This window comes from Haliaeetus albicilla, chromosome 1 (assembly GCF_947461875.1).
Source record: "Haliaeetus albicilla chromosome 1, bHalAlb1.1, whole genome shotgun sequence".
Taxonomy (NCBI): Eukaryota; Metazoa; Chordata; class Aves; order Accipitriformes; family Accipitridae; genus Haliaeetus; species Haliaeetus albicilla.
The window spans coordinates 85,201,995-85,227,974 of NC_091483.1; the positions used below are offsets into that span (position 1 = coordinate 85,201,995).

Consider the following 25,980-nt stretch of genomic DNA (forward strand, 5'->3'; position numbering starts at 1 on the left):
GGGAGGGGGTGGCGAGAGCCGTGACCCCCCCCCAACAGAGGCAGCAACAGGCCATGGTGGTGGAGGTTTATTTTGGGGGAGGAGGTAGGCTCTGTGCCTCCACCCGCACCTGAGAAAGATGGGCAGGGCTGGTGGCGCAGGCAGCTGCCCATGCCGTGGCCAGCTCCGCAGCCTTAGTAGTCCTCAGCCATCACCAGCACAACCAGCGCGGACCAGCCGGCAAAGGGGTGGCAGCCCTGGCCACGGCCGGTGCTGTCACTGTAGTGCTCCCAGAGGAAGCCACTCTCGGCGTACTGCCGGTACAGGTTGGCCACGAGGTTGTGGCGCAGCTCGTGGTAGAGTTCTGCCGCCCGCTCCCGCTGTGGCCCCTCAGCGTCAGCGTAGCTGCGCAGCGCCCACAGGGCCAGGTAGTTGATGTTGACCCAGATGGAGCCGCGCCAGTACGGGGGGTCATGCTGGGTGTTGCGCTGCATGTAGAGGGGGCTGTCGCGGGCCAGGGAGCGCAGCCCAAAGGGTGTCCAGAGCTGCCGCTCGCTGCGCATGGCGGCCAGCATGGCGGGCAGCTGCGGCGAGTCAGGGCGCAGGAGCTGCAGCAGCAGCGGGAAGAGGCTGACGTAGCCCAGGGCCCCCACGAAACGGGGCCGCGGCGCCTCCCGCACCTCCCGCACCAGCCGGGGGGCCGGGGGGGGCTGTCCTGGGGCCGCTGGTGCCACCCGCTGCCAGCGCAGCCCCACCGCCGCGCTGTGGTTGCCGTAGTCGGCGAAGGCGCCCAGCTCCGGGGCCCAGTGCAGCTGCTCAAGCAGGCCGTTGTCGCTCAGCGCCTCTTCCATCTCCCGGTAGGGCCTGGCCGGCTCCCCCAGCCGCTCGGCCACCTCTGCCAGCACCCGGGAGGCCAGCGCCATCCAGCAGCGCAGGTCCAGGTGCCGCTCCTCGGGCGAGGGGTGGGAGGCGCGGGGGTAGTCGTCCAGCCCCGAGGCCAGCGTCTTGGGGTTGAGGAAGCGCTCGAGCTGGGGGTCGCGGCCGCGCCAGCGGAAGGTGAGGGGCAGGGGTCCGGCCTGCGTCCGGTTGTACCAGTCGTACCAGGCGCGCAGGCGGGGGAAGAGGCGGCGCAGGTAGGGCAGGGGGGCGGAGGGCAGCAGCCGCTGCAGTGCCAGCAGCAGGGTGGGGGGGTTGGCCGTCTCACTGTGCTGCAGGAGGAACTCGGGGGGCACTTTGGCCCGTGCCTCCTCCCCCAGGATCTGCTCGCGGGGGATCCAGCCCTCGGCGTTCATCAGGTCCAGCCAGTGGGCGATCACCTCACGGCTCAGGGCCGGGTCCCAGCGCGCCAGCAGGAGCTGGTGGAAGCCCTCATCCCAGAGGAAGCCGCGGGGGAAGAAGGAGCGGGAGGGGACAGCAGTGAAGAGGGCGGCCTCGGGGGCAGGCACGGGGCGCTCCTGCAGCGGGGACTGCACCAGCGAGCGCCCGTGGAAGTAGCCCATTCCCCCCAGCAGGTCGCTGAGGGCGGCCTGGGCGAAGCGTCGCTGTGACGGGGGGAAGCCCTTGCGGCCCAGCCCGAAGGTCTCCTCGAAGCGCCGCTCGAAGGTGGCCGCGTGCCGCGCCAGCGCTGCCGACAGCGCCCCACCCGTCAGCCGCCTGGGCCGGCCCACTGCGCTGCCCGACTCGAAAGTCACCTCCACCGTAGCGGGCGGCTCCAAAGTCACCTGGTGCAGCAGCAGGCGCCCACGCGGGGGCTCCCCCGGCAGCCCTCGAAAGGCGTCAACGGCAAAGAAGCGGCGACGCGGCCCTCCTGGCGGGGCAAAGATGAAGCGGTTGCTCAGGCTGCTCCGCACCACCTCGGTCAAGCGGTGCAGCCCCGGGCTCGCCGCCTCCAGGTAGTTGTAGCTGCAGAGGGAGAGAGGGCGTCAGGGGACGGGGACACGGGTGGAGGGGCAGGGGGGGACAGGGCCACCACGGCAAAGCACCTGGCGTATTTGGGGTCCTCCCCACTCTCCGCCGTGGGTTGGAGGAATGTGAGGGTGAAGCGTCCCAGCTCCTCCGTCGTCCCCGTCACGGCGGCCAGCCGCGTCCTGTTCTCCAGGTGCGGCTCCAGCGTCCCCTGCTCGTCCGTGGCAACGTAGAAGAAGAGGGAGAGGAGCGGGGCCGGGCCGCCCGTGCCCTGTGGAGGAAGAAGAGGAGAGAGACGTGAGGAAGGGGGCTGCCTGGCCGTTCTCCCATCAGGTGCGGCCCCTCCGCTTCTTCCCCTCACCTCCATCCGTGCGGTGATGCGCCAACTCCAATCCCCTCCGTGTTCCCCACCCGGTCGTTTAACGAATTCAGTTTTCAAGAACAATCCTTCATCACGGATCTCCTGCACCCCGAAATTTTCCCCGTCGTGCATCAACCAGCCATACCGCGACAAACCATCGCTCTGCTCGCAGGTGTGACGTAAGCTGCCGCCTCCTTCGCGTTGCTGAAGCCACATGAGTCCTGGGGATACCGGGGAGGTGGAGTGGGGGGGTTCAGGGGTTCAGCCTCGGTTCTCCGGGCGGGAGCGGGGGCAGGCCGAGCCCCGGGGCAGGGCAAAGCCCTGCCCCGGGGCTCGGCCTGCCCCCGCTCCCGCCCCTATCCCTCACCGGTAACGAGAGCCCGTGGGCTGCGTGTCTTCATCCCGAAGTAAACGTGAGGCCGGTAAGTGCCCCAGAAATGTTGGGGCGAGGCGAGAGGCCCGGTAGAACCGGGGGGAAGAGCGGGGGGAGCGGGGTGGGGGGTAACGAGGAGGGCGGCCGCGTTCCACCGTTTCCATTCAGCCACCGCCAGGCCCAGAGCCAACGCCGCCGCAGCCGCCGCCGCCGCTATCACCAGCGCTGTTCGTCCCCGGCTCGATCCCCGTTGTTGTTCCTTTTCCCGTTCCCGCCGGGTCCCGCGTTCCCGGGTTCTTTCCCGGGGTCCTTCCCCGCCGCGTCGGCGCCGCTCGCCCGCCATGACCCGTCCCCGCCGTTTACGTCATCACGGCGCGACGCGGCGGCGGGAGAGAGGCGCGCTGGTGGGGGCAGTGGCGCCCCCTGGCGGGCGGGAGGGGAAACTGCAGGGTCGGTCCTCCACTGCCCCCCCCACCCGCGTCAAACCCGGCCCCGAGTGGACAAGGACCCCCCCCCGCGACCCGTCCCGTGTTCCCCCCCGCCACACACACAGGCCAGACTCAGCACGTCTTTGGAAGCTGCTTTATTGTGTCCCTTCGTCGACCCCACAGCCGGGCGGGGGGGGGTCCCAGGGCAGCCCCACAGCCAGGCAGGGGTCCCCGGCACAAGGCAGTGGCTGTGGGGGGCTGGGGCTGCCCCTGCCCCACGGAGGGGGGGGGACACAGCAGACTCTGCCCCCCACTCCCCTCAAACCGCCAGCCCGCTGGGGGGGGCCGATGGCCAGCAGCGCCCCGGTTCACTGCTTGACCTGTCCCCCATCGCCCTCGCTCACGAAGCGCTTCCGCCCCCTGTGGAGGAGGAGGAGGATGAAGAGGGGGAGCACCCCCACGGACACACACCCCCCCCCACAGCTCCCCTGGCACCGGTACCTGGCAGGGCAGGCATCCCGCAGGGCCCTGGTGATGATGCCGCGGTCGAAGCAGAGCTCCACCAGCCGCTCCAGGAGGCTGTGAGCCAGCGGCACGTCCAGGCTGATGTCCCCTAGCTCCTCGTACACCCGCTGGAAGCCCTGGGAGGGGGAGACACACACAGCAGTGTCAGCCCTGGGGGTGGGCTGCCCACCGCCCCCCCCCCATGTGCACCCCACGCTCACCCGGTTCATCTGGTCCAGCGTCACCAGCCCCGTCTCCCACAGCACCTTCAGCAGCGTCACCATCATGGCCACGGGCCCCTCCCCGGAGCCTTCCAGCACCATCACCACCGCCTGCGGGCAGTGGGCGTCAGCAGGGCTGCGGGGGGGACGACCCCCCAAGACCCCTGGGACCCCCAGCCCTCACCTTGTACACCACCCGCTCATGGTGGAAGTGAGGCACCTCCACCCCCCACCCCGCAGGACCCCTGGGACCCCCAGCCCTCACCTCATACACCAGCTCGTGGTGGAAGTGTGGCACCTCCAGCTCCCGCAGGCAGTGCTCGGCCTCCAACACCTCCCCGGAGAGCAGGTATTCCCGCAGCAGTAGGTTCATCTAGGGACAGAGGCAGCTGGGGTAGGGGCACGGGGGGGGATGGCATGGAGACATGAAGCGGGGATGGCTAGGGGGGGTTTGGTCCTGACGTGGGGAGGGCACAGGGACAGCCGGGGTCACTGCTGCTCTGGGTGGGCATGGGGACGTGTCTGGGGGGATGCCACAGCCAGGGTCACGTCCCAAGGGACATAGAGGGGAGTGTCCATGGGACATTTGGGGGAAGATCCAGAGGCGACGGGGTGCAGGCACGACGGATGGAGCAGGGGGATGTGTCCGGGGAGACCAGGCCACCAGCAGGGACGGGGGACACAGTGAGGGACGCGACTGGGGGGGGTCGGACAGGCGCTGACCTCCTTGACGAGGTGCTTGACGGGGCGCTGGCCGCCCCCCACGCCCCAGACGTTGTCCAGCCGGTTGACGTCACGCTTGATGCGCAGCAGGACAGCAGCGCGGTCGAGGGCGGCCCTGCGGGAGAGGCGGGTGAGGGCGGCACGCGGCGGGGGCGGCGGGGGCCGGGGCGGCGCTTACCTGGCGTGCTCGCAGTCCACGCGCCCCTTGTAGCGCTCCAGGAAATCCAGGGGCAGCGCGTGGTCGGCCACCGCACGGGCGATGAACTGACCCAGCATCTGGGGACGGAGCGTCAGCACCCTGCCCTACCTAGTCCCACTGTCCGTCTGCGTCCTGCAGCCGCCGGGCATCCCCCAGCACGGCCACGGCCCCCCCAGTGCAGCTGTGGCCCCCCCGAGCATCCCCCCAGCAAGGCCACGTCCCCTCAGAGCATCCCCCGGCACAGCTGTGTCCCCCGCCCTGGCACGTCCCCATCCCGTCCCCACATCTGCCGACACCTGGGGGGCCTCGGGGGTGTCGAGGATGAGGTCGGGCAGGTCCCGCAGCATCTTGTCGAAGGCCCAGGCGATGTCCTCGGGGGTGACAACGTGGCCCACCAGGTCGGAGAGGAGGCGGGAGGTCAGCTCACGGTGGCTGGCCTTGCCCTCCAGCGCCAGGGCCACCGCCAGCGAGGGCACCGCGTGCCGACGGCTGCCCAGGTTCAGCCCCCGCAGCAGCTCCTGTGCCTGGCATGTTAGTTACCCCCTGCCAGCTGCCCCAGGGGACCCCCAGCCCCTCCTCAGGGGACCCCTGACCTCCCCCAGAGACACTCCCCAGCCCCAAGGGACCCCCTCCCTCTCCCCCAGGACCCTGCCCCATGCCAGCCTGGCACCCCTGAATGTCCCCATCAGCAAGGGACCCCCAGTTCCTCCCCAAGGGACCCTTCCCCATCCCAGCCTGTCCCATCCCTGAGGGTCCATATCCCCAAGGGACCCCTGTTCCCTCCCCCAGGGACACTCCCCATTCCCACAGGACCCCTTTTCTCCCCTGCACCAGTCTGACCCCCTTGAAGGTCCCCACCACCAAGGGATCCCCCTCCCCAGGGGACTCTGCCCCTTCCCAAAGGGTCCCCATCAGCAATGGACCCCCAACAGACCCTTCCCATCCCAGTCTCCCCGTCCCTGAGGGTCCTTGTCACTGAGGGGCCCCTGTCCCCTCCCCGAGGACCCCAACCCATTCCAGCCCACCCCGTCCCGCAGACCCCTGCCCCGACGCACCATGACCTCGCTGGTGTCCCCATGCTCAAAGTACTCCAGCACCATGGGCTGCACGTTCTTCTCCAACTCCCCCTCCTCCAACTCAGGCACCACGGTGGCATAGACTGTGTCCCCCTGCGGGCACAGGACGATGCCACCCCTGCCTGTACCACTGCCTGCAGCCGGCCAGCCCCTCGCCAGGGCTGCCTGTGAGGGTGGGGGATGAGGCAGGGCTGCGGGGGCCCGGGGCCGTACCTGAGCCACCTCGTCGTAGTTGGGGTCACGGGCATCAGGCTCCTGGTAGCCGTAGACCACGCCGGGGGCACCCCACACACCCTTGCCTCCGGCACCACCTGCACCAGGCACGTGCGGGGTGAGCGGGGGCTCGGTGGCGGCGGGCACTGAGGCCCCCAGTGGGGCCCCCCCGAGGTGGGGACTAAACCTGGGGCACTGGGAGGGAGCTCAGCCCCACAGGGGATGCAGGAGGGGTCCCAACTCCATGGGGGTGTCAGGAGGGGAGTGATGGAGCTATGTGGGGTCCCAGCCCCACTGCGGGGGACGGGAGGGGTCCTGCCAGGCGCTGCCGCCCCTCACCTTTCTTGGGCAGCCCGCGGCCCTTGCCCATGCGGGACCTGCGGTCGTGGGTCCTGCCCTTGGGGCTGCCGGGCTCGGGGCCAGGCTCAGCACCTTCGGAGAGCGACTCACGGGCCGAGTCCCGGGAGGAGGTACGCCGCAGCCGCCGCTTGGCCTTGGCCTTCAGCCGCGCCTCGTGCAGCAGCTTCTCCTGGGGGGTCCAGGCGCGGGGACCCCCGGCCCCCAACAGCTCCTCGTCCCCATCCTCCTCCTCCTCCGCAGCCGCCGGGCAGGGGCCCTGCACACCGTGGGCACCGTCACCACGTGCTGGGGCACCGCGACACGACCCCCCCATGGGACCCCCACCATGCACTCTCCCCGGGACCCCCAAGGGAACCCCGCCATGCCAGGGAACGCCCCCCATCCAGCTCCACCAGGGACCCCCGAGCCCCACAGACTGCCCCACCAGGGACCCCAATCAATAACCCCCACCATGGACCACCCCCCCTCCACAAGAGCCCCCACGGGTCCCGGTCCCAAGCGGGGCTCAGCCCCCAGGGGAGAGGGTGTGGGGGGGGGGTTGCTCGGTCCGGTCCCTGTCCCGGTGCCGTTACTTGCCGTAGCAAAGGGGACGCGGTCAGCGGCGCCCAGCTCGGCGGCGGGGACGGCCATGACGGGCGGCACCGGGGCCGCACCGGGACCGGGACCGGGACCGGGACCGGGACCGGGAAGGGGAGCTCAGCTCGGCCGGACCCCGCCCCGTGACGGAAGTGACCGGGAACGGCGGCATCATGGGAGCCGTAGTCACACCGGGGGCTCTGGTATTACCGGTCCGCGACCCCCTTGCCCGGCGGCCCGGGCAAGGGGGTCGGGGACAGGTTAAAGCCCACCCCACCGCGTACGGGGGCCGGTTCGAGCATGCTGCAGGCGGGAGAGATTGCAGGCAGCAGCAGGCAGGAAGGTGGGAGCGATGCTCCGGCCATGCTGGGAATGCAGGAGCCATCCGGGTGCCGGAATCCGCTCCCACCCGTAGCCGGGGACAGGGAAGGGGACGGAGACAGACACAGAGATGGAGACCCCCGGCTCAGCCCCTTTATTGCCACCGCGCGCGGTCAGGACTCGGGGCTGTTGCCGACGCAGGGCAGTCCGGGTACGCGCCAGCGTCGGGCCCGGTGAAGCCGCAGCGACAGCCACTGCTGCTGGCTGCCCGACAGGTAGGACTCGGGGACGCCACTCCGTAGCCGTGCCGGCACCTCGGCGCTGGCGGTGGACGGGGGGGTCCCCGCTGCTGCCGCCGGCGTCTCCAGGGTCTCCAGGCCGTGCAGGCTGCCCGTGCCCAGCTCCTGTGGGTGGGCACCGTCGTCCGAGCCTGGCCAGGGAGAGGAGATGGAAGTTGGGGGGGTCGAGGGATCCTGGACCCTCCCTCCTGGCAAGGGTTGCTCCAAGAAGCAGCTTTTGCCCCCCAGCCCGCGCTCCCCAAAACCAGGACTGCTGCCTGCCAGGGTCTGGCACGGCCACAGCCCATGGGGCAGCCAAGCGTGGCAGGTGGAGGGGCCATCACCGTCCTCCCTCGTGACTCACAGCAGCGGCGCAGGGAGTGCCAGGGGCGGGGGGCCTCCCCGGCCGCCCCACCGGGCTGCTGCAGGAGACAGAGGATGGCCCCGTCCATCTGCTGGAAGACTCGGAGGGAGAGCAGGGACTGCCGGGTCTCGGGGGCCAGCCCGTAGCGCTCCGACGCCACCAGCTCCCGCACCAGCTCGAAGTCCTGCCGCAGCTGCAAGGCTCCCTGCAGGCTGGGGGGTACCGGCGGCACTCAGCCCGGCCGCCTCTGCATTGCCCATGCCAGCCCAGCCCCGCCACCACCGCCACCCATTACCTGAACTTGATCCTCTGGGCCAGGATGTGATCCATCCAAGCCTCCAAGAAAGCCGTGGTCACCCGGGCCAGGGCAGGCGCCTGGGCATCGCGGGGCAGGAGCTGGGCGCCCTGCAGCACCTGGCCCAGCACCGCCTGGGCCGCCGCCGCTGCGTATGCGCTGGGGGAGCTGGGCAGGTCTGCAGGGGAGGGAACAGGACACCCACTCAGCCCTGCCCGCAGCCCTGCCCGCAGCCCTGCCCGCCCCTGAGGCACCCCTACCCACCGGCGCGGAGGCCGACCCTCCAGTGCTTGCCCAGCGGCATGGTCTGGTTGAAGATCTCCGCCGACATCCGCTTGCAGTCGGTGGAGAACATCTTCAGCACCTCCCCCGAGAAGAGCTGGGGGCAGAGCGGGGGGACCCAGCATGGCACAGCGGCCCCATGGCACCCTGTGGCTCCCCTGGCCGTGCCCAGCTGGACCAGAACCACTGGGGCCCGGCACGGCACAGCACGGCTCCAGCCGGCTCCCATGGTTGGGCTGTACCTGAATGCTGGCAGCCATGGAGCGAATCTGCTGGCAGAGGTGTTGCTCCTGGTGGGACAGCAGGGCCAGGGGCAGTTGAGGGGGGGCATCCCCAGGCTCTGGGAAGGTCCCGCTCACCAGCACCACCAGCCTCTCTGTCTCCATCTTCAGCAGCTGGAGGGAAGAGGGGTGAGAGGAATCCTGCCCAGCAGCCAGCCCCACAGCCCAGGCTCCGCACCCACCCATGGGTCCCTGTCCCTTGCATACCTGCAGATCCCCCTGGGTGACAAGCAGGAACTGGGGCAGGGCCCAGGCCGCCAGGTACCGGCAGGCTCTGCCCATCAGCCAGGAGCAGGCAGCCTGCGCCGTGGCCAGGCAGCGGCCCAGCACCTGCAGGTGCAGGCAGGGCGAGCCAGGGGGGCATCCTGGGAGAGGCAGGGGATGAGACATGTCACAGGGGCCAGAGGGGGGAGCCCAGAGGGGACCGCCAAGATGCCCATCCCCATCCCACGAGACCCCACTCACCGGGCAGGCAGGCAGGCAGGGGCCGCAGGCAGCGCAGGGCGAAGGCTAGGGCTGGGTAGAGCCGCTGCAGGCACCATGCCGTCCTGCTCCGCACTGGTCCTGCCACCAGCACCGGCTCCCCCGAGCACGTGTCGGACAGACCCGAGCCCAGGGCGCAGGTGAAGTCTGTGGGGGGGCACCAGTCAGCAGCCCCCTGCCACCCTCCTGCCCGTACCCCCCCACCCTGCACTCCGTACCTCTCTCCCAGCTCCAGAGGACGCCCCAGCAGAGCAGGCGCAGGCAGAGCCGTCCCAGCTCCTCCTCGCACTCCTGGGGGACATGGGCTGCAGGGGAACGGGGCGTGAGGGCCAGTGCACCCCGTGGTGGCACTGGAGGGATACTGGGGAGCTACTCCTCGCCCCCACTGCCCCACCGCTCTGGCCCCCACCTACCCTGGGCGAGAGTGCGGCTCAGCTCCCTCGCAGTGGCCACAGTCCTGCCAGCCCCGCAGTGTGGCAGTCCCAGGCGGTGACCCAGCGCGGCACTGGCAGCCCCCCAGAAGAGCGGGCGGTACTGGGCATGCAGGGCCTCAGCCGCTGGCGTGCGGGAGGCGTCCAGCCACCGCACCGACTTCCAGCCGGCAGAGCTTGGCCCAGCAGCCGTGCCTGGGCTGGACACCGGCAGTTCCAGGGGCTCAGGGCTTGCTGCCGCCAGCTTCTCCTGCTTGGGCCCGCGGAGGACGTGGTGCCAGAGGCTGTCGGCGGAGGCCACCAAGCCACCCAGGACGAGGCCCATCAGCTGTTCGTCCTCCCTGCACAGTGCCTTCAGCTCCCCAGCGAGGCCCGGCAGCTCCTCCCGTCCAGAGGGTGCCATGTCCGCTGCCGCTGTGGTGCTGCACTCCAGGGGCCAAGGCACCGTGGCATCCTCCCAGCAGACATGTTCTGCTCCGCCGCCACCGTCCCACAGCTGCAGGAGGGGCTGGAGCCGCTCGGCCACCAGCCGGCCCCGCTCAGCCGCCAGTATCCCCAGCACCCTGGCTGCGGGGAAGGCATGGGAGCGGTCCCCCGCGACCCCGTGGCAGCCGGCAACACCAGCAGGCAGGCAACCGGCAGTGCCCAGCTCCAGGGCCAGGTCGCCCACCACCTGGTTGTAGATCTCCAGGCCCTGGAAGAGGTCGGAGAGCAGTGCCGGGGAGGGGGCGGCAGTGGGGCTGGCCAGCGCCAGCCCCCGCAGCCGCGCCTCGGTGTGGCGCTCGGCCAGCCGTGCAGCATGCAGCGCCAGCAGCAGCAGCGCCCGTTGCATGTGTGCCACCGACTCGTGCCTGTGCAGCAGCAGCGGCCGCAGCCACGGGTCGCTGCGCATCCGCCGCCGCAGCCCGCTCCAGTGGCCGGCGTGCATCCGCAGCTCCTGGCAGAGCTCCCGCAGTGGCCAGGCGGCCCCCAGCTCCCCCGTCGGTGCCTCCGGCTGCTCCACCAGTGCCAGGAGCTGGCGGAGAAAGTCGGAGGCGGCCTTCAGCCGGCGGCTGTAGTCGCGGGCGAGGCGGAGGTGGTGGCGGTGCTGCAGCAGGGCGTGAAGGCTGGCGCCACGCTCGGCCACACGCGGGTGGATGGGGTGGTAGGAGAAGGCGGCGCTGCTGTCGCCGAGCTGGGGCCGCACGTGGCCCCGGAAGGTCTCGGTGCGGGGGTCCTCCCAGACACAAAGGCAGCGGCGCAGCCCCTGGAAGCTCTGCTCCAGCGGGGCCAGGAGGGCCAGCGTTTCTTCCTCCTCTTCCTCCTCTTCATCCTCGCTGCCGTCGTAGCCGCGCTGGCGGGGCCGCGGGGGCAGCAGGCGCCGCAGGCCGGGGCTGACGCAGCTGCGCAGCATGGCCTCTGCCTTCTGCAGGGAGCGGGCCAGGCCCCCCAGGGAGCTGCTGCCTGCAGGGACGGGGACCCTGGGTGTGGGGCAAGGCGGGGGGGCAGCCCCTTCCCACGGCCACCCCGGCTCTGCATCAGTACCCAGAGGGGACGGCAGGACAGCCACGCTGCTCTGCCGCCACCCCGGCCCTGCCAGCGCTGGTTCTGAGACCCCCCCAGCCCCTCCTGGCACAGGACCTGTCCCAGCGGGCTGCCAGGTCCCAGCGACACTTCTGGACGTGTTAGACGTTAATTCCACGTTAATTCCACGTTAACTGTGCAGCGTTTGTCCCCTGTCCTGCCCCCTGCAGCTGCCCACCCCTCTCAGGAGGCTGTACCTCATCAGGGTTTCCCCTCCAGCCCCCCTGTTGCCACGGGTCCATGGGCGATGGGGGGGATTAGCCCCCCCGGGCCCGTACCGGAGAAGGTCCCACGGCCGGGCTCTGTAGTCCGCCCCCCCAGAGCTGGGCCAGCCCCTCACCTGTCTCGGCGGGTTCCCCCCGGGCAGCCCCATCCCCCGGGGGGGGCAGGGGCGGGCGGGCCGTCCGGAGGAGGAAGATGAGGCCGCTCAGACCGGCGCCATCGCCTTCACCCACCTACGAGGGTCCGCGGACGGGTCAGGACCCCCGCAAACCGGCCCCGGGAGGGGGCTGGGGCGGGGCTATCGGCGAGGGGGCCGGGCTAGCAGGGAAGGGGGCGGGGCTAGCGGGAGGGAGGCGTGGGCCGGGGGAAGCGGACCCTGCCCTTCGCTGCTGGCAACCGCGGAGTCGCCCCGCCGGGGACACGCCTCCCAGTTAGGCCACGCCCCCATTGGGCCGTTGTCAAGGAGACGCCGAGAGCGGCCTTGGGCCCGGCGCTGTCGCCCGGCGGCACCGGGCCCAAGGCCCAGCCGGTGTCCCCGGTGAGCGGCCTGAGCCCGGGGGTCTCCTCGTCCGTTCGGGGCCTCACCTGCAGGCAGGGCTCCCCGCCGCGACGCTCAGGGCCGCCGTCCTCCATGCTGGGCCATCGCCGGGGGCGGTGGGAGGAAATAGGCTTAGGCCGCGCCCGCGCTAATCCGGAGGAACGGGCAGGGCTGACCCGCTGCAAGGTCAGCGCCGCCGTCCCCGGTGGAGGCGGGAGGGGCAGGGGGGTGGTCCTGAGCAGCGGGAGGCGGCCAGGCCCGCGGCTTGAGGGGAGGCGGGGATGGCGGGAGGGGACGCGGAGCCCCGGTGCTGCTGGGTGGGGCCCTCGCGGGCCGCCGTCCTGCCCGCACCCAACATGGCGGCCGGGCAGCCTCAGCCGGTGCCCTGCCCCACTTCCGGTCCGCTTCCCGTCCCACTTCCGGTCCACGCCCTGCCCCACTTCCGGCGGCGGCGGCCCGGGCCGATGCGGGGGGCGGGCGGGACGCGGGACCCGGCCGGGCTGGGCCTGGGCGCCTCCAGGTTGGGGGCCGCCCCCGCCGCCTGTCCCTGGGGCTGTGTGCTCGGCCCCGGCGGCTGGAGCGGCGGTACGGGGCGGGGAGGGGGCCAGGGGATCCCGGGGCAGGACCGGCGGGTCCCGGGACGGCCGGGACAGGGTCCCGCAGCGACGGGAGCCGCGCTGTGAGCCGGCCCGCCGGGGCCAGTGCTCGCTGGGGCGGGACGGGGGTGCCCGGTGCCGGTGGGGGTCGGGGAGGGGGGGCGGCGGAGCGGGAGGAGCCCGCCCCCGCCCCGCCGCCGCGTTTCGGTTTCGTTTCCGACGGCTGAGGGCTGGCTCCGCTCCCCGCAGCGCCCTTCTGCCCCCGGCACTGCCTGCCCGGCGCCGCCGATGCCGAGCGTAGCCAGCGGCAGGTATGTGGGGGGCCGGCGGGGGCTGGGGCCGGGGGCTGGTTCCCGGGGGCGGCTGGAGCCCCGCGGGAGGCAGCGTCGCCTCCCCCGCCGCCGCTGCAGCTGCCGGTGCCGCCGCAGGCCGTCTCGATGGGGGAAGTGTCTGGGGCCCGGGCCGTCTTCGGCCGCGGTGAGTCGGGAGGAGTCACCGGGCGGGGCGGGGCGGGGGGGGGGAGCTGCCGCTGACGGCCCCGGTTCTCCCTGTGCAGGCCCGGGCTTCTGGTACTACCCCAGCCGGCTGGAGGAGTCCAGTGGGGAGGATGATGAGGGTGAAGAGGAAGAGGAGCGGATAGACTTCAGCCAGCACTGGGACGTTTCCAGCGAGGACAGCGACCCCCCCTACAACTTCTGCGGGTTCAAGAGCTCCTTCTTGTACGAGGGAGCTCTGCCCACTCACCCCCCGCCAAGCGCTCTCCAGGTGAAGATGCACAGGCTGCCCGCGCCCTGGAGGCACCAGCTTACAGCGGAGGTGAGGGCCCCCTCCCTGCCTGCGGGCTGCCTGTTTGCTGCCTGTTTCTGCTCCCCACAGTGCCCCTACCTCGGCCCTGTCGCATCCTCCAGTCCCTCTTCTCCCATCTCCTTGCGGGGGGTGGCTGGGGGCTGACAGCGTTGCCCACACCCGGGGCTGTCCCGCTCTCCTGGCCACGGCACGGTGCCAGGCACTGGTGCTCACAGTGTTGCTCCCCCAGGAAGCAGAGAGGAATGCGCGGGAGCTGGTGGCGGAGGAGGAACGGATGAAGAGGAAAGCAGAGAAAAAGAAGCTGAAGAAGAAGGTGGGTGCACCCTGTGGAGGGTCTGCCCTGACAGCCCACAGCATGCAGGCAGCTGCCCGCATTTCCCATCCTCCTGAGCCTTGCTGTTGCCCTGGGAGGGAAGCGCATCCTGGGGGCAGCCCGGGACTCGCTTCCACCCCCACAGCAGCACTGAGGCAGAGCTGTGGCATGGGACCGGGGGTGGGTCTGTGCTGCTCTGCCTGGCACCTGCTCATGGCTCACTCTCTGGTTTCCAGAAGCAGAAAGACCGGAAGAAACGAGAGAAATTGGGACAAGAGCTGAAAAGCAAGAAGGAAGCTGAGTTGGTGAGTGACTGCGCTGACGCCTCACCCCAGACCCTGCCTGGCTGTGGGTGCCACGGCAGCCTTCAGGGGTCCTGTATGTCTCTGAAGGTGGGACGCTGTGGGGAGAGGGGTAGGCAGGCAGAGCCCCGCTGTCCCCAGCTGCTGTCTCACTCCTGCTGTCTCACTCCTGCTCTCTCCTTCCAGAGCACCTCATCCCTGAGCAGCCCTGCAGGTGCTGAGCACCCGCAAAACAGCAATGCTGAGGAGCAGGAGGGCTGGCCGGGCCCCAGCCGTTCCCCATGCCTCGAGGGCAGCACAGCCTCCTCGGGAGAGGAGAGAGGAGGCCAGGAGGCCAAGGCCGAGGAGATGGAGGTGGGAGCTTCTGGCGTGGGTGCCAGCCTAGTGCAGGGTCTGCCCTGTGGATGGGCCTGGGGCTCTGCCCGCCTCGCCCACCCTGCCTCTCCCAGGATGAGCTGGACTTGAGCTGCACCTTCGTCTTCAAAGCCCGGCAGAAAGCAGGCATGAGGCTGCCGGCACCTGGGAAGGAGAAGCCGGCCAGGATGGATAATGTGGAGCCGGGCAGGAGAGTGCCGGGGAAGGTGAGTTGGAGCCCACAGGGCCCTGGGGAGTGACCTGCCTGCCTCATGGGCACCTGAGCCCTCGCTGCCCTGCCTGCCCACCCCACAGGAACCCAAGGCCTCGCTGCCCTGCCTGCCCACCCCACAGGAACCCAAGGCCTCGCTGCCCTGCCTGCCCACCCCACAGGCACCCGAGCCCGAGACTGTGCCCTTGGACACAAGCGTGGTGGAGCAGAGCCTGATTATCGCGGGTCAGTGCCTTAGACCCCCCCAGGTTGCGAGGGAAGGGGGTGGGCACATGGGGTCTCTTCCCTGCTGCTTCTCAGCTCTGTGGGTAGGTCTGCCCCAGCGAGGTTTGTGCCAGGACTCCCCTCCGGCACGGCTCTTTACAGGCCAACGTGGCTCTGGCCTGTCCCCAAGGCACCTTTCCCCTGCGGGTGGGTGACGGCAGAGCCACCATCTCCTCTGCCGTCCTGCTCCCCTCTGCTCATCCCCAGCAAATGCCCGTGTCCCCGCTGCGGGCGGGGGCACAGCTCTGCTCCCCGGCCGGGCCGGTGGGTCGGCAGCAGCCGATGCTCTCCCCGCAGGCCGTGGCAACGAGGCTGCCCAGAAGGGCTGCTACGCTGAGGCCGTGCAGGCCTTCACGGAAGCCGTGAAGCTGAACCCCAGGGAGCACCGGTGAGCGAGGGGGGCCAGGGAGCAGCATTCCCCGGGGACTCCAGGTCCCGGGCAGCAGCGATCCTGGTCTCCCCGCAGGCTCTTTGGGAACCGTTCGTACTGCTATGAGAAGCTTCAGCGTTACGAGGAGGCGCTCAGGGATGCACAGGTGTCGCTGGGGCTCCAGCCCGGCTGGCCCAAAGGCTTATTCCGCAAGGGCAAGGCGCTGCGGGGGCTGAAGGTACCGGGACTGGGCAGGGGCCATGGGGTGCCGGTGGGGCTGAACGGGAGACCGTTGGGTGCCAGTGGGGCTGGGTGGGAGGCTGCAAGGTGCCAGTAGAGCTGGGCGGGGGGCCAGAGTGAGCAGCAGAAGCTCAGCCCCTCTCTGCTGGCCCCAGCGCTACGCAGAGGCCGTCAGGACGTTCGAGGAGCTGCTGCGCCTGGACGGCGCCAACGCCGATGCGGCCGCCCAGCTGGAGGCCTGCCGGGCCCTGCTGCGGGTGAGTCCCGGCTCTGGCATCCCCGGCATCCCCAGCTGCCGCACCGCAGGGCCTGAACCTTGTCTCACCCCACAGCAGAACAGCTCCTGTGGCCAGCGCAGCCCAGGGGGGATCCCCCTGTCCCCGTCCCTGCTGGAGGCTGGGGAGCCATCACTGCCTCCTTCCGGTAAGGGACCTTGGCTCTGACAGTGGTTTTGCTTTGGAGCTGTTGGCAGAGCTGACAGCCACAGGGTGTGGGGGGACCTCGGTGGTGGTCTCAGGACTGGAGAAGGTCTTGGGGGGCTGCTGGGGCCATGCCGGTCTGCAGAGACAGCTGGGCCCATCCCTGCTTCTCAGCAGGGGAGTGGGCGAGTGGGAGCTGCTGGGACACGGACACAGGTGGCTTCGTGACCGTCGGGAGCTCCAGGAGCCAGGCGAGAGGCCAGAGCCGGGCCATGGCCAGCAGCCAGCAGACACTGCCTCTGACCCATCCTGCCAGGTAGGGCCGTGGCTGGTGGGCCTGGGGTGGCCCCGTGCCCCTCTGGGACGGTGACTGGTGCTTGCTGGGGGTGGTGGGCAGGAGCAGGTGCATCCCAGAGCTCCCATGGAGCTGGTGGTGCTGGGGCGGGGTCCTCAAACTGGTATGTGGGACAGAGCTGGCTGCTGGTGACACTGGTGTGGTTTGGCAGGGACTGCTATCCCCTCTGGGTGGGGAACATCACTGCCAAGATCAGCGAGAAGGTGCTGCACAGCTCCTTCAGCCGGTGAGTGTGTCTGCCTGCTGAGCCCCCACAGCCCCCCAGTGCCCTACCAGCCCCCCACCCATCCTGCCTTGCGTTGCTGCCCTGGTGCCCTGCCAGCCCTGTGCCCATCCCCGTTCCCTGGTGCTCCTGGCCCTGTGAGGGAGGCGGGGTGGGGGGGGGGGGTCTCTCTGGGGTGGGTGCTAACGCTCCACCCCCCAGGTTTGGGCAGATCCGCTTCATCCGGATGCTGCCAGAGCGACGCTGCGCCTTCATCAACTACACACGGAAGAAGGCGGCAGAAGCAGCCTATGCTGCCATGCAGGTGAGCTGGGGGTGGGCGCTGTGCCCTGGGCCCCCGCAGCCCCTCAGGGCCGGAGGAGGGGGCCATGGTGCCCTGTCCTGGGCTCGGCCCCCCCCCGCCCTCATCTCTGCCCCCCTCTCCCCCCCCCAGGATGCCGAGGTGGAGGGAAGCAGGCTGGCGCTGCAGCTCAAGCACCCCTCCCACGCGACCCCCTCCCCCCGGCAGCACCTAGAGCCCTGTGGCAAGGCGGGTGCCCCCCTCGGGGGGCTCCTGTAGCCAGGGGGTCTCCTCAGCTTATGGCAGTGGAGCCGGATCCTGCCTGGGGCTGCCTGCTCTGCCTGCCCCCGCCGCGGGGGGGGCCTGGGACCTGAGCTGCCCAGCCCGGGAGGAGCCAGGGCACCGCTGTGGGGTGCCTTCTGCTGGGCAGGGGGGCTGGCAGCATGGACCCCCGCTCCCCCCGCTATCGGGGCTGAGCCGGGGCCTGCCTTCGCCCTGCCTGTGCCTTTTCCCTCTGCCGGCAGCGGGACGGGGCTGTGCCCAGGGACAGCCGTTCCCTGCGGCTCCTTCAGGGATTTGTACCCACTTTGGGGTTCTTAATAAAACTGAAAGCCAGCGGCGGCTGTCTGTCCTTCCTCCCTGTCCGCCCCGGCTGTCTGTCCTTCCCTGTCCCCGGGTGACTGGCCGGTGTCAGTGAAGCTCCTTCCCCCCCCCGCCCCCCCCGCCTTCCCGGTGCCGCCGTCCTGGACCCCCGCACTGCTCCACCGGCGGCCAGCAGGGGGCGGCCTCGGCCCGCGCGGCGGCTCCCGGGGCCGGTTCCGGTGTGGGGCGGTGCTGGGCGGCTGCTTCCCCCCCCGCCCCGAGGGGGCCGCCTTCCCCCCCACCGGCCCCGACAGTGCTCCCCGCCGTGCCCCAGGGCATCCCCAGGCGCCGGTACCGGAGCCCCAGCACCGGGTGTGCAGCAACTCCCCCCCTTCCCAGTGCAGAACCCCCCCGGGACACGTCTCGCCTCCTCCACCACCCCCCCCCCAGCAGCCGTCCACCCTCCCACGGGGCAGTAGCGGGGGGGCACAGAACCCGGGTCTGCCCGGGGACCGGGACCACCCGCTCCGCTCCCGGGGCTGCCTTAGCCCGGGGAGTAACGGGGACCCCCCCAGCTCTGCGGGGGCTCCCGGGGTTCGGCTGGGGGCCAGGCAGGGCCGGTACCCGGGCTGCGGGGCTGGGCCAGCCCCGAGCCAACGGTGATAGCCGCGGCGCGTCCTTCCTGCCGCCCTGTGCCGCGGCCCCGGGGGGGGGGGCGGGGGGGGTGGGCAGAGCCCGGTGCCTCCGCCCTGGGCCCCCGGTCCCCTGTAATGTCATCTGCAGGTGACGGGAGTCGCAGGGGCCGTAGCAGGGAGGTGACAGGCAGGCCATCAAGTAGAATTTGATTAATATGCAAATAGGCAACAGGGAGAAGGAGCGCGGGAGACAGGGAGTAATTAATCACTAGTTAAAAGAAATTAATACCAACAGCAGAGGTTGTCAGGAAACAGCAGTCGAGTTAATCATCCAGAAAATTGGAAGAGGAAAAAGACGAGCGTGCGTGGGGAGGAGAAAGGCGGGGGGCTGAGCCTGACAGAGCCCCCAGCACCAGCAGCGCCCGCCACTGCGGGAGCTGCCCCGAGGCCCCGGTGATGGGCACGGCCTGCCCTGGGGTCCAGCAGGTCGCTGCCCCGAGGCCACTGAGCTGGGGCAACCTCTCTGGGGACTAATTCCCCCCCGGGCAGGGGTCGGTGGTCCCGAGGGAACCACAGCAGGTGCTGGATGGGTGGGGGACACGTGGCCACCATGGGTGCTTCTGCTGTGGGTGCTCCTGCACCTGCATGCGGTGCCTCGCAGCCCCAGGCTCCTGTGTGTGCATGTCCCGATGTCTGTCCACATGTATGTGTCCGTGTGTCCCCTGCACGGTGACGGTGCCAGCGGTGTGGGTGGGCTGGCCGTGCCAACGGTGGTCCCGGCAGGCCTCGCTGTGTGGCCGCGTGAAGCAGTGGGAACTGGCAGGACATGGGACTGGCGGTGGCAGCGTGCCCAGCGCCTGCACCATCTCCCACCGCAAAACCTCCCGTGGGGCGGCCAGTGGCGACGCCAGACACTGACCGCCAGGCTGACGCTTCCGCCCGCGATTAGCTGCCCGGGAGGGGCTGGCATGGGGCAGGAGGGGGTAGTGGAGCTGGGGGGGTGGGGGCAGCAGCCCAGAGGCCATGGTGAGGGTGCTGCGCCGGGGAACTCAGTGTCCCTCAGCCACCCTGCACCGAGAGGGGACAGAGGTGCTGGGACAGGAGAAGATCCTGGGGGCCTGAGCCCCTTCCTCCGAGCCAGTACGCCCATCCCTGCCCTGGGTGGGCCCGTAGGGTGCAGGGGTGTGGGGCTGGGGCCGAGGCTGTGGGGTCCCGACCGTGCTCCAGCAGGCTGCAGGGGGAGAGGGGTCTGGTGGGGTTGAACTGCCTGGCTCTGAACACAGTGGTGGGGGCTGAGGCGGCAGTGCGGGGCGCGGAGGTGTGATCCTGCCAGCTGCTCCCTTGCATCAGCCTGATGGGAACGAGCCGGAGCCGTGAGCTCATCTCCGGGGCTGGCCCCAGCCGCCCCCGCTGCTCCCATGCTGGCATGCGCACGTCCAGCACTCATGCATGTGCCTGCGCACAGGCGTGCACGCTGCACACACATGTGCATGCCTGAGCGTGTGTGTGTGTGCGCTGCCGGTACATGCTGCTGGGGCCTGGAGCGCAACTGGAGCAGTTGGGCTGGCGGACCCATGCTCAGCTCTGCCGTGGGGCCAGGGGCCATCACCTGGCGCTGCCCCCTGCCAGGGCCAGGCCATGGGGTGACACAGCCATGGGGTGACACGACTGTGGGGTGACACAGCCATGGGGTGACATGGCTGTGGGCTGACACAGCCATGGAATGACACGGCCACGGGGTGACCATGGCCGTGGGGTGACACAGCCGCAAGGTGACACATCTGTGGGGCCAGCAGGCCCTGTCCCCCGCAGCGGGAGCTCTTCCGTGCCCAGCTGCGGTGGCCACCCTGCGGCTGCGCAACCGCCGGGGTCAGTGGGGAGCTGCTGGCTCGGGGCTGGGGCTAAACCCTCCCTTTGTGGTCAGCCCGAGGGGGTGTCACAGCCCGGGAGTCCTCCGCTGTGATTCTGTGCACAAACCCCCGAGCCCGGCGTGCGGGCGGGGGGGTGCCGGGGTCGGGTAGCCCCGGGGAGGTCCCAGGCACCGGAGAGAGGGAGGCAGGATGGAACCCCCGGGGATCCTCCCCCCCATCTCTTGCCCCCTCCCCAGGGTGCCTGTCCCTGCTCGTGGGGTCCCTGTACCCGCGGGTACAGTCGTCCGCCCCCTGCTCGCCGCGCTCCCGGGGGGGGGGGGACAGCCGCGCATGCCCCACGCGTGCGCCCCGGGGCCGCTCCGGCCTGTCAAATTCAAAGCAATTCCCCCCGGGGGACGCTCAAAGGCACTTTCAGGCTAAATCTCATTTCTCCCCCTCCCCCCCTCGGCCGGGCGGCTGCGGCGCGGGGGGGAGGGGCGGGACAATGCAATTAAAACCAGCGAAAAATACCGGGGGGGGGCGGCTCTGCCTTCGGAAGTTCGCACCGGCGTAATTAGATCAGCGAGGGCTCATATGGATGCTGGAGGGACTCGCAGCCGAGACACGCATAGCTGCGGTGACAGGGGCCCCGGGGGACCCCCGCCAAGGGCAGGGAGCCGCCAGCTGCCCGACAACTCCCGCCGCCGCCCGTCCCCGCGGCCTCCGGGCGCCCCGCGGCACCGGCGGGGGGGGCTGTCCGCCATGGGGGCTGTCCTCCCTGCCGCAACCCCCCGAACCGCCCCGCTCACCTCGGGGGCGAGGCTAAGAGACGCTCCCGCTCATCCGAGAGTGACATCACCGCTTCTCGCAGTGACGTCACCGGGGCATGACGTCACGAGGGGCGGTGCGGACTCCAGCGGCCGGGGCAGGTGCGGGGTGGGGGGGGGAGGTACCGATACCCGGCGCGGCACCGGCCCCAATCTGGTCACGCGTGGGGCAACGGCTGGCAAGGCGCCGCTGGAGCGGATCTGCCACGGGAGGACGGGTGCTGCCCCCCACCCCGAGTATGCCCCCCTCCCCAGCGTGTGCCCCCTGCGCGTGTCCTGCGCCCCCCTGCAGCCGGCACGAGGCCGTTCCCGTGGGGCTGGAGACACGAACCCACAGGCACCCGGACAGACACACACGGACTCGGACACCCCCGCGCAGCCGGGACCCAGCGCTCGGAGCCGCTTTGGGGGCCGGTGCCGGCAGCCCCCTCCCCGGCTGCTCCGGCCCCGCGGGGCCGGCACCCCCCACCCCCCCGCCCGGGTCGGTACCGGGTAACATCTCCCCCCATCCCCGGCCGTGCCGGACCCCCCGAGGGGACCCTTCTGCTCTCGGACGCGGGGCAGTGCGGGGGCGCGGGCGGCCGGGGGCACGGGGATGGGCGCAGCCGAGCCGGGGGCTCCGGTGGGGGGGCCTCTGGTGCTCCGGCGAGGCCCCCCAGGCCCGGGTAAGCCGGCAGAGCGGAGCATCCCCCCGGTGTGTGCTCGCGGTCCGGGGGGTGCGGGGGTGACCGTCCGTCCGTCCCGCCGCCAGGGCCCCTCCGCGCTCCTTAATAAGGTGTCGCCTTTATTCCAAATATTTACACCCGGGCGGGCCGGGCCAGGCCCCCCCGTGCCCCCGGCTCTCGGGGCGGCAGGGCCGCGGACGGGCCGGCGGGACAGACACGATAGAAAATAAAATAAAAAAAAAAAAAAGGAAAGACGGACAAAAAAAGAAAAAAAAAAGAGAAAAATTGCACCAATTCCCCCCGGGGCGGGGGCAGCGCGGCCGCCCCGTCCAGCCCGGCGGCTCGGTCAGTCTCGGTGCCGGCCCGGGACCCCCCCCGGCCCCCGCCGCCGCCGCCTCAGTCCCCCACGTCGATCTCCTCCTCCGAGAGCTCGGCGGCGGCGGGGCCGGTGCCGGTGCCGGTGCCGGTGCCGGTGCCGGGTCGGGGGGCGTCGGGCAGCGCCGCCAGCTGCTGGAGGGCGGCGGGGGGCAGCGCCTGCAGCGAGGCCACGTCGGCCCGCAGCTCCTCCAGGTCCCGCTTGAGCTTGGCGCGGCGGTTCTGGAACCAAGTGATGACCTGGGCGGTGCTGAGCGCCAGCCGGGCCGCCAGCTGGTCCCGGTCCGCCGGCGAGAGGTACTTCTGCCGCAGGAACCGCTGCTCCAGCTCGTAGATCTGCTGGTTGGTGAACGCCGTCCGCGACTTGCGCCGTTTCTTGCAGGCCGGGCGCTGCCCCAGGGCGCCCAGCGGCTCCCGACCTGCGGGGAGAGCGGCCTCAGCGCGGCGGCACCGGCACCGGCACCGGCACCGCGCCGAGCCGAGCTTAGCTGAGCCCGGCCCGGCCCCGCCAACCCCCGCCGCTGCGCGCCGGCCCCTTCCCAGCCTTGAAACGCCGAACCCGCTCCGAGCCGAGCCGGCCCCGGCTCAGCCGTGCAAACCGAACCGAGCCCCGGCCCTGCCCGTGACGCCGACCGGGCCCGGAGCCGCTGCCGCGTCCCCGGTGCCGGGAGCCCGGAGCCGCCCGGCCCGGCCTGGCCCGACACGGCCCGCCGCTCCCGCGGGGCCCCGCGCCGTTCCGCAGCGGCCCCGGTCCCGCCGGAGCCGCCGTTCGCTGCGGAGCGGGGCCGAGCCCACCCGTGTCCCGCCGGCAGCGCGGTCCGGCGACCCCGGGGCTCCGGTCCGCCTGCTCCACCGCCGGCGGCTCGCCCCGGCCCCGGCCCCGGCACCGGATCGGTCCGTCACCCCGGCCCGCTGCCGCGGGGCCCGCACCGGGAGCCGGGAGCCCCGGGCGGCGGGTCCGGCCCGGCAGCACGGAGCGCGCCGGTTCGCCCGAGCCCCCCCCCCGGCCTGTGCTTCGGCTCAACCATTTTCAGGAGCCGCCGGCGGCCGCGGGTCCGCGGGGATCCCCCGGGGTCCGGTCCCCGCCGCCGCTGCCGGCGCGGCCGCGGCCCCGAGGCCCCGATCCGGGCGCTGCTGCCGGCGGACGGGAAGAGAAACCTCCGGATCGTGTCCTCCCGCGGCACCGGTAATGGCTCCGCACCGGCCGCAGGGTCCCGGTCCCGCTGCCCGCAGCGGGGGCCCCGCTCCCCGGGGACCCCCGGCCGCCGCCTCCCGACCCACCGGGGGCTGTCACCAGTGGGTCCGTCCGTGCGGCGGCCTCCATCGCTCGTTACCGGAGCCCCGGGACGTCGCGGCCGTGCCCGTGGGTCCCACCGGGTAACGGGGCTTTACCTCAGTCCCGGAGCCCCCGATCGCTCCCGTTTCTGTCCGTCGGGGCGGAGGGGTTGTTTTTTTTTCGTTTACGGCGGGAGCCCCGCTAGGCCCGGCCGCGTCCGTCTGTCCGGCCGGTAACGGGGCTTTCCCTTAGTGACAGGGACCCCTTTCTGTCCGTCTGTCCGCGGTCCCGGTTCCTTTCGCTGTTGGCCGCGGGGCCACCGCCCCGCCCGTCCGGTAAGGGATCGGTGTTTTGTTAATGACGAGACTCCTGCACGGCCCGGCCGCGTCCGTCTGTCCGGCCGGGCAACGGGGTTTTCCCTCCATTCCGGGAGCCCCGATCTGTCCCGTTTCTGTCCGTCTGTCCGGCCGGGTAAGGGGATTTTTTTTCGTTTACCGCAGGAGCCGCGCTCTGCCCAGCCGCGTCCATCTGTCCGGCCGGGTAATGGGGTTTTTCTACCTTAATCCGGGGAGCCCGAGCTGTCCCCTTTCTGTCCGTCTGTCCGGCCGGGTAAAGGGTTTTTTTACCTTAATCCCGGGAGCCCTGAGCTGTCCCCTTTCTGTCCGTCTGTCCGGCCGGGCAACGGCTTTTTTCGTTAATTACAGGAGCGCTGATCCGCCCGGCGGTGTCCGTCTGTCCGTCGGGGTAAAGGTTGTTTGGTTTTTTTTTTCGTTAATCGTGGGAGCCCCGCTTTGTCCGTCCGTGTCAGTGTGTCCGTCGTTAATTACCGTTCGTTCGTTAATTACCGGAGCGCTGCTCGGCCCGTCCCTGCCCAGCTGGGGAAGGGAATTTTTTTTCGTTGATTACAGGAGCCCGGCTCTGCCCTTGTCTGTCCGTCCAGCCAGGCAAGGGGTTTTTGGTTAATCACGGGAGCCTTGCTCCGGCTGTCCGTGTCTGTCTGTCCGGCCGGGTAACGTTTTTTTTTTCTTCGTTAATTACAGGAACGCCGCTCTGCTCGTCCCTGTCCGTTTGTCCGGCCGGGTAAGGGTTTTCTTTTTTCGTTAATCACGGAGCCCCGCTCTCTGTCTGTCCGTGTTCGTCTGCCCGTCCCGGTAAGGTTTTTTTTCGTTAACGGCGGTCGCCCCGCTCTGTCTGTCCGTGTGTCCATCCGTGTAAGGGATTTTTCGTTAATCACGGGAGCCCCGCTCTGTCTGTCCGTGTCGGTCTGTCCGTCCCGGTAAGGGTTTTTTTCGTTATCGGCGGCCGCCGCGCTCCGCCCGATGGAGGATTTTTGTCTGGGGCGGGCGGCCGGGTCCCGGTTGCCGCTCTGTCCCTCCGTCCGCCCGCTCTCCCGGCGGGTTTCCCCGGGGGGACCGAGCCGGGGACCGGCGGGGCCGGTTCGTTCCCGCGGGGACAGCGACCCGCCGAGTCTGCCGGGCCCGGTGCCCCGGGGGAGCCGCCGCCGGTCCGGGCTGCCCGCGGGCAGCGTCGGTGAGCGGGGAGCGGCTGCCCAGCCCCGCCGGGAGCGGGTTTCGGCCGGAGCCGCCGTCCCCGCCGCAGGAGCCCGCCGAGGCTCGGGGACGCCGGGGCCGGTAACGGGTTTTCGTTGCCGACGGGACCGATCCGCCGTTCTGCCCCTGCGCTCGGTCACGGTCACGGTCACGGTCAGGGCTCGGCGGGGCCGGGTGCCGCCGCTCCGCCCGCCGCAGCTCGGCCACCGCCGCGGGACCGATCCGCCGCCCGGTACCGTGGCTGCCGAGGCCCGAGGCCGGGTCGGTCCCCCCCGCCTCTCTCGGTAAAGCTTGCCGGCTCCGGCCCGGCCGGTCCTCCTGGAGCTCCCGTGTCTCGGTCCCGGTCGCGGCTCACCCGCCGCCGCGGAGCGGCCTCGGCCGGGGCTCGCTCGGGCTCCCGGTGCCCGGCCCCGGGCCTCTCCTTCCCTGCGGGCCGCGGCCGCCGCCGCGGCTCCGGGGAGCGGTGCCGGGGCTGCCCCGGCCGGGCTGCCGTGTCCCCGCGGCCCCGGGCGAGCACCGGCCCCCGCCCGGCCCGCGGCCGCCGGTTCTCTCGGCCGCGCTCGCCCCTCCGGGACACGAAGGAAACTTACCGGGGCCGCGCCGGGCTGGGGGCGAGGAGGGACCCCGGCCCCGGTGCAGCCCCGGCGCCCCCCTGTCGCCCCGCGCCCGCCGGCACCGGCACCTGCCCGGTCCTCCACCCACCCCCCCCGGTCCCGGCGGACCCCCCCCCGCCGCCCCGGTACCTTCGGCCGCCTGCAGCACGCCCAGCTCCAGCCCCTGGAAGGTTTTGCTGGCGAGCTCCTCCAGCGCGCAGAGCGGCGAGGACGGGGCGCAGCCGCCGCCGCGGGGCCCCGCCGCCTTCTCGGGGAGCCGGGCGGGGGGCGCGGCGGGGCCGGGACCGGGGGGGCTCCCGCCGCGGGGCCGCCCCAGGATGTCCTCGATGCCGAAGGGGGTCAGCGGCTTGTTGGAGTTGGCGGGCGGCGGGAGCTGGTCCAGGGCGCTCCGCCGGCGGCCGCCGCCCGGGGGGTGCAGCGGGGGGGAACCGGCCGCCTCCCGCGCCGAGGTCATGGCGCGTCCCCGCTCCCGCACCGGGGCCGCCTCAGCACCGCGCCCGCCTCATCCCGCCGGGGTCCCCCCCCCCACTTCTCGCCGCCGCCGTCCCGCCCGCGCATCAAGCCGCGGCCGCACTTAAACCCCGCGGGCACAGCCCGCCCCCTCGGCGGGGGCCCGGCGGCGGCGGCGGCGGCGGCGGAGGGGAGCGCTTGGCCTCCCGGCGCCGGGAGCCGCTCGGCGGGGCTGGGCAGCTCCGCGACCGCCGCCGCTTCCCCCCCCCCCCCGCCCCGCGGCTCCGGTGCCGCAGCCTTAAAGACCCGGGGCCGGGGCGGCAAATTGGGCACCGGGAGGAGGAGGAGCCACCGACGGGGAGGGGGGTGGTGAGGCGGGGGGCACCGCTCCCTCTCCGCTGCTACCGGGATGCAGACGGGGCGCA

At 71.5% G+C, this 25,980-nt stretch overlaps 5 protein-coding genes across 12 annotated transcripts; 1 reads left to right on the forward strand and 4 right to left on the reverse strand.

Moving 5' to 3' along the window:
* Positions 1-52: 52 nt before the first annotated feature.
* On the reverse strand, positions 53-3,007 carry MOGS (mannosyl-oligosaccharide glucosidase). Its single transcript, XM_069798121.1, has 4 exons — positions 2,613-3,007; positions 2,246-2,466; positions 1,962-2,155; positions 53-1,881 (listed from the first exon to the last, which is right to left on the reverse strand). The coding sequence occupies exons 1-4, from the start codon at positions 2,959-2,961 to the stop codon at positions 174-176; spliced, it is 2,472 nt and encodes an 823-aa protein (XP_069654222.1). The 5' UTR covers positions 2,962-3,007; the 3' UTR covers positions 53-173.
* Positions 3,008-3,186: 179 nt separating this feature from the next.
* Positions 3,187-6,655, reverse strand: LOC138686796 (programmed cell death protein 4-like). Its single transcript, XM_069791633.1, has 10 exons — positions 6,322-6,655; positions 5,983-6,080; positions 5,749-5,862; positions 4,990-5,211; positions 4,673-4,770; positions 4,495-4,609; positions 4,037-4,144; positions 3,772-3,882; positions 3,548-3,687; positions 3,187-3,466 (listed from the first exon to the last, which is right to left on the reverse strand). Exons 1-10 carry the CDS (start codon positions 6,653-6,655, stop codon positions 3,415-3,417), a joined length of 1,392 nt encoding a protein of 463 aa, XP_069647734.1. The 3' UTR covers positions 3,187-3,414.
* A 509-nt stretch (positions 6,656-7,164) lies between these two features.
* CCDC142 (coiled-coil domain containing 142) lies at positions 7,165-12,158 on the reverse strand. 4 transcript variants are annotated; one of them, XM_069798154.1, is made up of 11 exons: positions 12,024-12,153; positions 11,557-11,671; positions 9,636-11,096; positions 9,441-9,527; positions 9,205-9,369; positions 8,947-9,104; positions 8,701-8,853; positions 8,441-8,555; positions 8,177-8,354; positions 7,882-8,093; positions 7,377-7,669 (listed from the first exon to the last, which is right to left on the reverse strand). In XM_069798154.1, the coding sequence occupies exons 1-11, from the start codon at positions 12,069-12,071 to the stop codon at positions 7,413-7,415; spliced, it is 2,949 nt and encodes a 982-aa protein (XP_069654255.1). In that variant the 5' UTR covers positions 12,072-12,153; the 3' UTR covers positions 7,377-7,412. The 4 variants fall into 4 exon arrangements, with proteins under 4 accessions (XP_069654261.1, XP_069654247.1, XP_069654271.1 ...); XM_069798160.1 differs by lacking the exon at positions 7,882-8,093 and having other exon boundaries at positions 7,165-7,669; positions 11,557-11,736; positions 12,024-12,158; XM_069798146.1 differs by lacking the exon at positions 7,882-8,093 and having other exon boundaries at positions 7,165-7,669.
* Positions 12,024-17,346, forward strand: TTC31 (tetratricopeptide repeat domain 31). Of its 5 annotated transcripts, none has more exons than XM_069798218.1 (17): positions 12,024-12,162; positions 12,822-12,883; positions 13,001-13,049; positions 13,129-13,388; positions 13,609-13,692; positions 13,929-13,997; positions 14,181-14,348; positions 14,444-14,575; positions 14,664-14,805; positions 15,142-15,232; positions 15,311-15,452; positions 15,610-15,711; positions 15,787-15,877; positions 16,048-16,189; positions 16,380-16,454; positions 16,653-16,755; positions 16,885-17,346. In XM_069798218.1, the coding sequence occupies exons 3-17, from the start codon at positions 13,010-13,012 to the stop codon at positions 17,008-17,010; spliced, it is 1,767 nt and encodes a 588-aa protein (XP_069654319.1). In that variant the 5' UTR covers positions 12,024-12,162; positions 12,822-12,883; positions 13,001-13,009; the 3' UTR covers positions 17,011-17,346. The 5 variants fall into 5 exon arrangements, with proteins under 5 accessions (XP_069654319.1, XP_069654286.1, XP_069654295.1 ...); XM_069798185.1 differs by lacking the exon at positions 12,024-12,162 and adding an exon at positions 12,242-12,561; XM_069798194.1 differs by lacking the exon at positions 12,024-12,162 and adding an exon at positions 12,242-12,561 and having other exon boundaries at positions 16,051-16,189.
* A 4,043-nt stretch (positions 17,347-21,389) lies between these two features.
* Positions 21,390-25,866, reverse strand: LBX2 (ladybird homeobox 2). Its single transcript, XM_069798270.1, has 2 exons — positions 25,235-25,866; positions 21,390-22,084 (listed from the first exon to the last, which is right to left on the reverse strand). Exons 1-2 carry the CDS (start codon positions 25,557-25,559, stop codon positions 21,687-21,689), a joined length of 723 nt encoding a protein of 240 aa, XP_069654371.1. The 5' UTR covers positions 25,560-25,866; the 3' UTR covers positions 21,390-21,686.
* Positions 25,867-25,980: the final 114 nt, after the last annotated feature.

Coding starts and splice junctions, on each gene's coding strand:
- MOGS (XM_069798121.1), bottom strand. CDS start 2,961: ATGGCGGGCGAGCGGCGCCGACGCGGCGGGGAAGGACCCCGGGAAAGA. Junction 2,156..2,245: donor GCATCACCGCACGGATGGAG/GTGAGGGGAAGA, acceptor CTTCCTCCACAG/GGCACGGGCGGCCCGGCCCC. Junction 1,882..1,961: donor GAGGACCCCAAATACGCCAG/GTGCTTTGCCGT, acceptor CTCCCTCTGCAG/CTACAACTACCTGGAGGCGG.
- LOC138686796 (XM_069791633.1), bottom strand. CDS start 6,655: ATGGGGGGGTCGTGTCGCGGTGCCCCAGCACGTGGTGACGGTGCCCAC. Junction 6,081..6,321: donor CCGCGGGCTGCCCAAGAAAG/GTGAGGGGCGGC, acceptor TGCCTGGTGCAG/GTGGTGCCGGAGGCAAGGGT. Junction 3,688..3,771: donor CGCTGGACCAGATGAACCGG/GTGAGCGTGGGG, acceptor TCCCCCTCCCAG/GGCTTCCAGCGGGTGTACGA.
- CCDC142 (XM_069798146.1), bottom strand. CDS start 12,071: ATGGAGGACGGCGGCCCTGAGCGTCGCGGCGGGGAGCCCTGCCTGCAG. Junction 9,528..9,635: donor GAGCCGCACTCTCGCCCAGG/GTAGGTGGGGGC, acceptor GTTCCCCTGCAG/CCCATGTCCCCCAGGAGTGC. Junction 8,854..8,946: donor TCACCCAGGGGGATCTGCAG/GTATGCAAGGGA, acceptor TCTTCCCTCCAG/CTGCTGAAGATGGAGACAGA.
- TTC31 (XM_069798185.1), top strand. CDS start 12,258: ATGGCGGGAGGGGACGCGGAGCCCCGGTGCTGCTGGGTGGGGCCCTCG. Junction 12,884..13,000: donor CCGAGCGTAGCCAGCGGCAG/GTATGTGGGGGG, acceptor GTGCCGCCGCAG/GCCGTCTCGATGGGGGAAGT. Junction 16,455..16,652: donor CTGCACAGCTCCTTCAGCCG/GTGAGTGTGTCT, acceptor TCCACCCCCCAG/GTTTGGGCAGATCCGCTTCA.
- LBX2 (XM_069798270.1), bottom strand. CDS start 25,559: ATGACCTCGGCGCGGGAGGCGGCCGGTTCCCCCCCGCTGCACCCCCCG. Junction 22,085..25,234: donor CGTGCTGCAGGCGGCCGAAG/GTACCGGGGCGG, acceptor CTCTCCCCGCAG/GTCGGGAGCCGCTGGGCGCC.